The following is an 11,983-nucleotide window of genomic DNA, read 5'->3' on the forward strand; positions in this document are numbered from 1 at the left end:
AATGACTTGCACTGATATGCAAAGTTACAAATAAGTTACTGCTTTTTTTTTTTTGTATCCTTTCCCATTTATTTGAACTCACTTTCATCATCAAGGTCAATCGCTCCCAGTTAAATTTGCACAACCACAACGTGGAACGTGTACACTGTCTCGGGTGCTCGGAGGGAACGTGATTAGCATAACTAGCTAATGAGCAATGGTGATTGTTTGTCATATGTTGTGTATTTGTGTCAAGTAAATAAACAGTCCAAAGAAGGTCAATAACGACAAGTCCTTTTAACGTTGACAGCGTCCACCCATCAGAACATCATGCCGTCTAGGCCGTCCTCCATGAACTTCTTGTAGACGGCCATGAACTTGGCGGTGAAGGCCTCCAGGTGGTAGATGGCTTTGTTGCCCAGCTGCAGCCGGTGCTCGTAGTACGCCGCCATGTGCGCCACCTCCGGCTTCAGGTGCCCGTCGCAGTTGTTCAGAAGCTCCCTCACCAAACCCTGCGAAGGACCAGGAAGAGCTTGTTAGGGTCAGGGTTCGTTATTTACATACATGGCAATGGCGAGTGATGAAAAAAGCGGAAGGGGCGTGGCCTGGACGGGGCGTGGCCTGTACGGGGGCGTGGTTACTTACAAAAGTGGCACTAAACATGCTGAAGATGAAGTGTATTAAATTTACACAGTTTGAAAATTGAACAGAAAAAAATCCCAAGATCGCCACTATTCTTTCAAGTGAAAATTTGTGCAATTTTGCCTATGCATTCCTGGTGAGCACCAATATGTAACTCCAAATTTGCTGCTAAAAATCAAAACAAAAAAAGTAAACACATCCCCTGCCATATTTAAGATTTGTTCATGACTTGTATTCATAAAGTGTTGTGTAAATGTGATAAAAAGCTGTTGATTCTTACCTCATACAGTGATAGTGAATATTTATTATGCATACAATTTATTATGCATAACCGTGCTTTATTATCCAAGACAAGAAGGACCAGGAAGAGCTTGTTAGGGTCAGGGTTCGTTATTTATTCATTTTAAAACAAATGTTTGCATGTGAAGCTCTGGCGGGGGACGGATATAAACATGGCGGGCCTTCAGTTTGAAATACCGCGATTCCAAAGGACTCACATGCTTTTTCTTGTGTGTGTACGTGTGGTACCGACCTTCATGATGATGTCAGCAGGGATGCAGTGAGTCAGCAGCTCGTACAAACGACCCCGCACCTCCAACAATCTGCTCCAAACGGGTTGAATGTTGAACTTTGGATTGTTTACAACATGACTTCAACATTTAGTCTTTCGTCTGCCCCTCCAGTGGCCAAATCTAGTTGTCCGTGATTTAGCAGCCCAATACAGCAATTGGCAGCCTTTCATGACGGAAAAAGATGTGTATTAAAATTTAACTTGGTACCAAAATAACCGAGCTGTATCATATCACCTTTTGCTATGAAATGTTGGGGGTTGTAATGCTAGCTTTTAATTTTTTTAAAGACCATTGGAGGGGCAGCGTGTTTCATAGTTTAAGAAAATGTCCGCCACCTGCGGCCCCTCCTACCTCTGCGGAGTCTGCTGGCTAACAATGTAGTTGGCAGTTTCCCGGAGAAACACCTCCCAATCGGGTTCTGTGACGTCCTGGTCCGCCGAGAAGGGGTACCTGAGTATCATATGTTGCAGACGTGTTAGACACATCATGTAAAATAAGAGACAACTTACAGAGTCAGACACATAAGACACAAAAGGATAAATATGAGACAAATAATGGAGTAAAAAAATAAATAAATGGAAGGGCACTCACTGCTGCACCCTGCAGGCCTCGCACATCAGCAGCGCTTTGCGGAGGTTGCGCCCGGACTTGTCGCTGATCCGTTTGGCCAACTCGGGAGGCAGGAGGAGACCTTCTTTCTTACACACCGACGTGAGGACGTTACATACCTGAGGGCAAACACACAAAGTCAACCCGGCCTGTTAATTCTGAGGGGGTAACAATGTACGAGATGATGTCAGTTACTCGCGTAGTTTCTTATTTGCGCAGCTATCCCGAATCAGAAAGCGCACGTATGACACAGACTCTGTCTCCGTGTTGTTACCTCCTCCGTACTGGGCAGCGGAACGCGAACGGCCAAGCAGCGGCTGCGTATGGGCCCGATGACCTTGGAGGTGGAGGTTGAGCAGAGCACCAGGCGGCAGGTGGCCATGTATTTCTCCATGGTGCGCCGCAAAGCGTGCTGGGCGTCCTTGGTCAAGCGGTCCACCTCGGTGAGCAGCACCACTGGTGAACAAAAAAAAAAAGCAGCAGAAGAAGAAGACGTCAAACGCATTGCGGGAGTCGAGCAATGCCTGAGAGTCTCACCTTTGAACTCTCGCTGCGTGCTGGCTTGGATCTGCTGAGACTGAGCCATGGTCTTGATCAGCTCCTGGATCACCACGCGGTCCTGGTAACCCGCATCGCTGTATGAACCATTAACACGTAAGTCTCAGGGTGTTGGGAATATAGCGGAGGCCGGAATATTTCCACTGTGATCCAAGCTATATTCAATTTTACATTGTCGCAATGTGATGGCATGAAAATGTAGACTCACATTGTTGCAGAAATGTGAGAAGTGTACTCATTTTTGTGATCTACTGTAAAAGTGATCGATTACCTGGGGTTGACTTCCAAGTGGTAGTTGCTGGCGATGGTGTTGATCTCAATCTTCTTCTTGGAGGGAGCCTACAACCAAGAACAACCTGCAAAGGTGAGCTCGCACTCTTGGATGTTTTCTTCGGGGACGGACACAATAATTAAAATAAAAAAATTGGATTGATTGATCTTCTCACCACAATGGTCTGGTGCTCGATGCGAAGCTTCTCCACGCCGGCGCCGTAGAGCTCCCTCAGCAGACACATGATGCGAGTTTTCTTGCCCGCGCCTGAAGGACCATACACCAACAAGTGCGGGAAGTCGCCACATTGAACCTAAAAAAAAAAAAAACCCAAACACGTACCGTACAGTTCGTGCTGAATACTAACAGTCATAACATTGTTCTAAAGCGTCCGATTGTGTGTAATAGCTTAGCAGCTAAGCTATTACGATAAGGCATAACTTGTGTTAATCTATTCGCCATTCTCACCAGGTTCTTGAGTTGAGAAGCTTGCTCTTGGTGGTAGTCGAGTTTACCGAGGGACGTGGGTCGGTATTTGTCCACCCACAAGCTCATTTTCGTGCGACGTCGGCGGATGCGCTTCTTTGACAGCAAGTTGAAAAGTCTTCCCGCGGAATGTTTTGTTGTCCACGCCGCGACTTCCGCTTCTGCTACGGAAAAGCAGAAGAGTCAAATTGAAATCACGACACGCCAGAGCTAAATTACTTTTGCTAGATTGGTCACTATTATACATGAATACAAGATACAGAACAATACGTGTGGTGTTATGGAACAGTATTAAAATTCCTTGTGGTGCCACACAGGGAAGTATTTGTTGCAATTTTGGCTTTCTTGATGTAAATAATCACCCCCCCCACCCCACACACACACACACACACACACACACACACACACACACACACACACACACACACACACACACACACTTAAATGCAGTTGTGGACAGCAGGGGTCAGCACCGTATTTAAAAAGAGTGGCCAACTTAATTCTCCGCTTTCCGCCGTTCTGGACACTGATTAGTTGTAAGTGGTCGGTGATTTCCCAGGCGCCATATTGCAGCTCATTTAAGCAGAAATCGATTTCTTCTGGTGAATGTTTCATCATTCTTTGGGGAACAAAAATGGACACATGCATGGCTATCGGACGTCACATGCAAAGTGGCAAAGAGTAAAGCTCTACAGATTTCCCTGTGATGCTAAGATACGGAAAGTATATCACCAGGATGTTTGGAAAACAAATGAAAACTTATTCACTCTGATGTAATTAAGATGACAAGTAACAATGACAATGACAAACAATGAATAAAAATCACTAGACAAGACATGAGTTAGTATAGCTGCGTATAATGTTACGTGATTTACAATAATAGAAAATATACTATTTGGGAGTGAAACCACAGCTTCATTTTTTGATGAACACTAGGGCCTTCTACACAACTGTATTTTAATATTTCTCAATATACTTATATATTTTTTTCAGTGTTTGTTGTAAAAACAAAAAGAAGCAAGAATCCTATATTTCAAAGCTGTCGAATACAAGAGGCAGCAGTAGCAGAAATCAACGTTTGGCTCCTCCTTGTCGGTTCACTTGAGATTAAAAGATGACCTTCAAGAGAACCTTGTTAATATTTCAACGTCATCCTCTCACACTGAAAGAAGTGTGTGTTAGAGTGTGAGTGTGTGTGAGTGCACTGCAACTAAAAGCCATGTCCCTGCATCTTCCCTGAGAGTAAAAATAGCCCCCCAGAAGCTACATGCAGCATGTGTGCAGGAATGTGAGCAGCACACAGGAAATATCTGTCCTGTTGTGACCCAAAGTGGTCAACATGATGACTTTGGGAAATGAGGAGGCACAAGAAAAGGGGAGTGTTTATATTTATACGATGCGTGTGTGTCCACAAAGGGCGTCTGTGTGACGCTATCAGCCTCTGGGAGTCCCCAATTGGACCAAACAAAGCAGAGTGTTCATTTCCTGAACAAACGCCTCACAGTGTGCCACCATTGGGTGGAGCGCCTTCAAATTCATAGCGCTGCGCTCCTTCAGACTGTTGCCCTTTAGCATGGATCCTCTGTTTTATGACAACACTAATACTGTTCATTATAATTATAACTATGACTGCTCTCAGTCATCACACATGGTAATCCACAAAGGTCGAGACAACTGGACTCTTTTGGTTTGTTAAACGTGTTGTGTTTCTTCTTGTTTTTTGTAAAAAAAAAAGGACTTATTAGGCCATATTTGTCAATCAGAAGCACGAAGAAAGTAATTTATGGAAAAGATAAAAGGAAGGAAATTGAATTGTCACATGAATTATTTATTTTTCACCCAGTGATGTGTAGTGTCAGCAGGGGGCGCTGTGGTCAGGCGTGCAGTCTATTGCGTTGTCAAGGTGGTTGTCATTGTGTTTAATTAAAAGTCATGGTTAGCATGTTTGCCTCGCTCTTGAATCGTGCACGTCTATTGTCCATGCAAAGGCTAAGAACCACGGCGCGCCGCTCAAACCGCGTCCTTTTAAAGGTTTGTTGCACATTTTTCTTGACTCGTTTATGCTGAGCTCGTCAATGTACGAACCTCAGCTCGCTCTTAAATTGACCGCGCACCACACCGGGAAGCCTCATAAAATTCTATTAATTGTGTTCGGCTCAATGCCAGCGACTGGCTGGCCGGGGGAGCTATTTTAGCTGCGCGTTTCACATACTCGTTTAGTTCAATGTGAACTTCGTGGTTGAGATGGGTGAGAACTTGATTTGTAATATGACACAAAATGGCTCAGAGTCTGCCATTTTGGTAGAAAGCTGCCATTTTAGCATCAACAACTAAATTGGCACCTCAAGGTAAGCAAACGTCTTGGACATTCAGCTCCCAAAGGCAGTTTCATTTGACAACATGAAATTTTTGTCGACGTGTCCACCATGAGTAGACACACACACACACACACACACACACACACAAAGCCTCAAACGCAAGTCAAAAGCATTTCCCATTTTAGTTTAAAGAAGCCCTGTTTTTGTCTTTTTTGGGGGGGGTGGATGGACAGCGCCAAATGCCTCACACTTGTGTTGCTATACTTGCTTTGTGTGTTTGTTTTTACCACAGGCAGCAGCCAGGACCACCAGTACCTCGACAGGTAAAAATCTGTGTGTGTGTGTGTGTGTGTGTGTGTGAGTGATTTTGTTAGACTGTTTGCATTCCTCCTTTAGGATAAAAGCGTCTTTCTGGGAAGAATCTCAAACGATTCTGAGCGAGTCAGTCTGTCAGGCATCACCAACCACCCAGAAGTCATGATATACTGTTTTGACTAGACACACACACACACACACACACACACACACACACATTCAATTTAAAAACTCTGAACTCCGGCTGGCCTTCTGGGCCTCATTACCCACTCTGCGCCTCTCCACCCCGCACTATCGCAAACAGTAACATGAGCTACACGTGCACACTAAACACACACACACACACACACACACACACACACACACACACACACACACACACACACACACACACACTCTCACACAAATTAGGGATTATAAAGACCACATCATCATTATCCATCAGGGTACAAGTCTACCAACCTGAAAACCCACAAGTAAAAAAAAAAAAAAAAAAAATACAAAGCTGGAAAACCTAGCCACTTGAGCTAGCATGACTTCTCACAACAAGGGACATATGCATGAACACAGCATTACTGTATATTAGAGATTGTGTTAATGTGTCACTGTCAGTTGTCATCTTCCACTCAAGGTATGTGTGTCTATATTCGCATTTCTGAGACCGCGCGGGCTGCCGCCACACTGCCATCTTGGGCCTGTGAGTGAGTGTAAAAATACCACCTATGAGAGGCGCAAATAAACATTCTGGAGTGGGAAAACAAAAGCCATGAATGGCCGCAGAAACACACACTCTCTCGCTCAACTTTTTTTAGCTTAAAGAATTGTAACTTGTTAACCTTGAAGGTTTTTAGCTTGTTTCCTTTTTGGCATTTCATCTTATTTCCTTTCCACTCTATAGAATTGCAGCCGATTAACATTTTAGCCAAAGACTCCACATTTTTAATCACGAGAGAGAGCCTTTAGAGGGGGTGTGAAATTTATGGATTGGTTCCATTTAGGGCTCATCATTTTGTACCCAAAGTTTGGCTTCATCTCATCATCCAGAAAATGGATGCAGGGATCCATGATGTCCAAACGGGCCAGAGCCATCCGCCACCACCTCGTCGTCGTTTTTTTTAAGGTTACTGGAGAGATTGAGGGGTTCTGCTGACCCACTTTTCCTCCAAACCATTTTTTAAATTCCGGAATTCCACGCCGCTTGTCAGGGATGCTTCTGCTGACTTGGACCAAGATGCGCAGACGATGAGCACAGTAAGAGTAAAAGTGTGTCTGCGTGACGCTCCTGCAGACAGGGGAGGAAAACGAGAACAGCTTCCAACCTCCTCGGAAAGTCGAACGCTCTTTTCGTCTTCATGCATTTTAAATCTGATTTGTTGACTACGATAAGCCTGTATTAGAATCCGATATAGTGAGATGCGTGTCGCCCCCCCCCAAAAAAAAATACACATACTTTACAGTCAGTCCATTATTAATAGATACTGTATATACATTGAAGTGAAAGTGAAGAGCAACAAGAATAGCAGTGTTGTATGTAGGGAAAAAAAAGTATCAAGTAGATACTGTCATAGTTAAGAGTGTGTGTAATTTTTTGGAATGTAGGTCAAGGTGAGTCCCATCTGCTCCTTCAATTTAACGTGAATGTTTTCCACTCGCTGCACACAGCACATCCATCCTGTGCGCGTGCCCGTGCGTGTGTGTGGTGTGACGAATGCGTTGCGTGAGCGATGCCCAAAATAGACGCCGGCCAGCATAGATGAAGATGAAGAAGAGTCCTGAGATCGGGTGCAGACATTTTTCCAATGCAGGGGTGTGGTCTGGACCAGCATTTGGTCATATGAATCTATGAATAATAATAATGAGGATGACGGTTATGAACTCGCTAACCTGGACGCACGTGCAGCTGCTGCCTCGCCTCAAAACAAAAGTATTGGATTACGTTTCACAGCCAATCAGGAATCAATCGAGAAGTTACCTTAGCATCCCAAGCGCAGCGTTTGCGTGAATGAGTGGTCAAAAGTATTGGGACACACCCCACCGTGCCTAGTTTAGAGTGCAAGAGCAAATGTGGCATATGTTCATTTGGATACTCGATCCTGGTCATGAACTTTGCAGTGCATCCTGGGTGAAGAACTTGGAGAATGCCGGCTCGGTACCAAGGGTGACGGCAAAACAGTACGCCGACGAGCTGAGAAGCGGTCCTGGCATTTCCAGGATGGATTCCTCTGAATAACCCGGCAGCTCGGCATGACAGCCACCAAAATTAGCCCCCCCCCCACCCCATGCTCAAGTTTGATGCCTCTCCATAAGACAGGAAACTCCAATAAATCATTTTATGCAAGCTTCGGGTTCGACCTAAAATGTGCGATGACGTGAATCATGGCGCCCTCTACGGGCAGAGTAGTGATACAAAATGTACACTTTTGAATTTGACATTTTAATCCCACCGCTTCTTTGTTTTTATTTGTGTATTTTCGGCTAATGACTTTCTTTTGATTGGTGACAAAAAATATCCTGATTTCGACGTGTTTTTAGCGCCACCTGTTGCTTTGGAATGGAGTTGATGACCTCCTGGAGATGAATGCGTGTGTTTGTGTGTGTACACGTGGGATTGAAAGTCGTCCTTGCTTGGGAATGTGGGTGGCACGATTTGTGTGTGTGAGAGAAGGATTAAAAGAGTGTGTTTTTGGATGAGTGAGAGTGTTAGCGTATGTGAGAGTGTTTTAAATGTTATCTGTGGGGGGGGGGGGGGTTAGAGCGAGAGTGCCTGCGAGGGAGGGAGCCAGTGTATGTGCATACGTCGGAGCAGCCGACGAGAGTCTGTCTCAATTCACATCTGACTCTCCTTGTCACACGTCCAGCCTCACTCGCGCACGCGCACAACTTTGTGTTGACGTCTCGAGACGCGTGCACGCCGTCGGACGGGACACCCAAGCAACCAACCCGGCGGGCGACCAAGTGGACATTTCATTGGCGGGAAAACACGAAGACGAAGTCATCGTCCGGACGGTCGGACTGCGGAGGAGGTGACTACTGACGCAGCGACAGAGGACACTCACTGCGGCACGGAGGGTTTTAGGGGAGGGGTCATTTTCTTTTCATTTTTTTATTTTAAGGACCGGCTCGTCTCGGGGCCGAGATGCGTGAGCCATGACGAGCCCGCGGAGGACGACCACGCTCCATCTCCGGCGGTCGATCAGCGAGCAGCTGAGGGAGTCCACGGCCAAAGCGTGGGATCTGCTGTGGAGGAATGTGCGCGAGAGGCGGCTGGCAGGTCAGCCGTGCATGCTTGACTCCATTTTGGGCGCTTTTCACTTGATTGACAGCATGCCATTTTGAGTGGTGACGTCACGCAATGTGTCCTCAATGCGGTCAAGTTGTTGGTGTGTGTGTGTGTGTGTGTGTATTTCGGGAAGGTGAATGTCACATTTAGAATGTGTTTGGGGTCATCCCGGGTTTCAGATGCCAGCATGCGTTGTCCCTGGAGTGCGCATGCGCGCGACGGTGTCAAGTATTCCTCCCGCGCGCCAATGCACCAAGTTTAGGGTGTCGAGAGGCGGGGTACATTGTCGAGGGGTGGCAGGTTTAGGTCAACTTGTCAGTAATTGATTATTGATTAATTGACCACACAAGTAGTGTAGCCTTTGTTCAATATTACCGTCATTATAATAATCAGTTATGGCATCATTGCCAAATGTTCTAATTCGAAGGTTTACCTAAAGAAATGGCTGCAGTATTGAGGCGCTCCTGTTATATTGTTAGTCGAGAGGAAGCCATTGCGTTTGGTTAAACGTGGGAGTCAGAGTGATGTCATATGTTATGAATTTGCGAGCACGTGGATGTCTCTTGCTTTTGTGTGTCAATAGTTGATTCTTGTATGAATATTTGGACGTAATTAATTCCTAATATCGTGGCTAATGTGTTTAGTACCACTATTATAAATGTTTGTTGTGTGTATCGTGTTCTCTTGAATCATGTGTTGCCAGATTTGGAGCCTACATGCTAATGCTAATGTTAGCCGCTGCTTAGGACCGCTATTGGTTCCTGCTGTGACTTATGGCAAACAAGCGTGTGCAGAGTAACATCCTATGTTATGTTATGTTATGTTATGTTATGCTATGCGCACGTATGTGTGTGGGTGTGTGTTGCATCAATGTCAGAATTATTCACCCATATTTCCTGCACGTGAGTCGTTGTGTTACAGTACCACAATTTTGCCTCTAGAGGGCAATCTCCTCAAATTACATGCTTAGGTGTGAGTGAGTGTGGAACTATGTGGAGCGTCATACTCGAGGATGTGGAATGTTGGTCACTTGGAAACAATGGCAACATTCCTCACAAGGACACACTTGCACACAAACCTAGAACTAAATTTGCTGACCATCTAAAACTAAATTGGTCTTGTGCCTTGAACCATGTTCGTGTAGAGTCTAGAACTAGTTTTTTTTTTACAGACTGGACATAGGAACACACACACACACACACACACACACACACACACACACACACACACGCAAACTGGCCATTGTTTCTGCGTCCTCTCCCGGTCATGTGATCAAAAGGAATGGCATTTGTGGGAAGCTCGCGATTGCAGGTGTGAGACACCAGCGTTGCTTTAAGCAACGTGGTTGGTCGTCAGGAAGTAGAGGGCGGGTGCCTCCGTTCCAAGTGAGGGCATGTCAGAGGAATTCTTGAGGAGTGTTTGGACAGGAATCATCCATAGAAGTCAGTCTGTTCTGTTTGTGAGTCCGCCATGGAGGAAGACGAGGTGGAAACAGAGTGCGGGACCCTTTTGGAGACGCCCAATAGCGGCGAGAGTGACAGCGACAGTGCCAATGAAGGGACATGCCTGGAGGCCATGACGCCCGACGGCCAGGATCACTACCTGAGGCTGGGCCAGACGCCCCGACGCCGCTCAGCCCTGCGCCTCTCGCGCATCATTGCCCGAAAGCAACTGCTTCGGAGGTTGGAGCAAGGTAGACCCCTCACGGGAAACCCAAACCTTTTTGAGGATAAGGCATGCATACTCGATAATCAGTATATCACAGAGGGAATTTGTCGATCTTGGAAGTCCCAGCAGATTCTATTTTGCTGCAGCTAATTCAGGCCTGACAAAAATGAAGGCTGCCTAAACAGGCTGCTGTAGAATATGAAACGAGTGAACAATATTTAAAAAGGCTGTTCAAACAGGCTGTTGTAGAGACCAAAACAGGAATGCACTGCCTGAATGGGTTGCTGTGGGAATTGAAAAGGGGATAAAACAAATGCTGCCCAATCTATCTGCCTGAAAATTGGAAACAGAAATTAAACGGGACAGCAACAAAAATTGCCTTAACAGGCTGCAATGGAAATTGATACAGAGTGAAAGGAAGGACAAAAAAGGCCGCCTAGATGGGCTGCTGTTGTAATTGAAATAAGTAAAAAACAAAGGCTGCCTAAATAAGCTGCTGGAGAAATAAGAACACTTGACGCCTTAGCGGGTATCTATGGAAATCAAAACCTAAAGTAAACAGTAATAGAACGAAGGCTGCCAAAGTGGGCCGCTAGAAGAATTGAAACAGGAATAGAGCAAAGCCTGCCTAAACAGGCTGCTGTCGAGTTCAAAACAGTAAATAATCAGCATAAAAATAAAGGTCACCGAGACAGGATAATGTAAAAAATAAAATAAAATCAAAACATGAACTAAATGGGACTACAACGAACGGGATGAGAGCAAAGGATGTCTAAATAGGCTGCTGTGGAAATCAAAAGGAGAAGTGAATAGGACTGCAACAAAAGATGCTTACACGGGCTGCGGCATAAATCAGAACAGGAATGGAACACTGGTGCCTAAAAGGGCTGCTGTAGAAATTGAAAGGGAATTACATGAAACTAAATGGCTGCTCTGTGAAAAATGAATAGAAGAAAGGCTGCAAGCTGAAATGCAAATAGAACAAACGAGAGCACGTGCTGCCCAAACGGGCTGCTGCTCATTGATCGTTTGCAATTGATTAAGCACATGTGACTCTTTTGGTGGCTGCAGCCATTGTTTTCATCGGCTCTCACTTCCTCTACTTCCTGTCACATGATGCCTGTTTTCTTCCAGATGTAAACACAATAGAGCAAAGGAGCAAAAGTCAAAGCATCCCGACGTGCCAGGTCTTGTCATACCCGCCTGCGTGTGAGGTGTCAATTAAAAAAAAAAAAAAAAAAAAGATGAAAGCTATAAAATGTGCCCTGCTCGTAAACAATTTTTA

General features: G+C 45.3%; 2 protein-coding genes across 4 annotated transcripts in view; one reads left to right on the forward strand and one right to left on the reverse strand.

Annotated features, from left to right (window-relative positions):
• Nucleotides 1-55: 55 nt before the first annotated feature.
• Nucleotides 56-3,289, reverse strand: rfc3 (replication factor C (activator 1) 3). Its single transcript, XM_019869536.1, has 9 exons — nt 3,100-3,289; nt 2,807-2,944; nt 2,632-2,699; nt 2,340-2,437; nt 2,077-2,258; nt 1,785-1,921; nt 1,545-1,643; nt 1,154-1,223; nt 56-491 (listed from the first exon to the last, which is right to left on the reverse strand). The coding sequence occupies exons 1-9, from the start codon at nt 3,184-3,186 to the stop codon at nt 300-302; spliced, it is 1,071 nt and encodes a 356-aa protein (XP_019725095.1). The 5' UTR covers nt 3,187-3,289; the 3' UTR covers nt 56-299.
• Nucleotides 3,290-5,048: 1,759 nt separating this feature from the next.
• stard13a (StAR related lipid transfer domain containing 13a) overlaps nt 5,049-11,983 on the forward strand; it is a 20,782-nt gene continuing 13,847 nt past the window's right edge. Inside the window, exons 1-4 of one of the 3 annotated variants that reach the window (XM_019869515.1) lie at nt 5,049-5,148; nt 5,728-5,758; nt 8,609-8,773; nt 8,864-9,021. In XM_019869515.1, the coding sequence (XP_019725074.1) occupies nt 8,898-9,021 (124 nt within the window). In that variant the 5' untranslated portion in view covers nt 5,049-5,148; nt 5,728-5,758; nt 8,609-8,773; nt 8,864-8,897. Of the gene's footprint in view, nt 5,149-5,727; nt 5,759-6,409; nt 6,448-8,608; nt 8,774-8,863; nt 9,022-10,317; nt 10,724-11,983 lie in introns of those variants that run through there. The other 2 variants (XM_019869516.1, XM_019869514.1) reach the window with 2 other exon arrangements.

This window comes from Hippocampus comes, unplaced genomic scaffold (genome assembly GCF_001891065.2).
Source record: "Hippocampus comes isolate QL1 unplaced genomic scaffold, H_comes_QL1_v1.1 scaffold109, whole genome shotgun sequence".
Taxonomy (NCBI): Eukaryota; Metazoa; Chordata; class Actinopteri; order Syngnathiformes; family Syngnathidae; genus Hippocampus; species Hippocampus comes.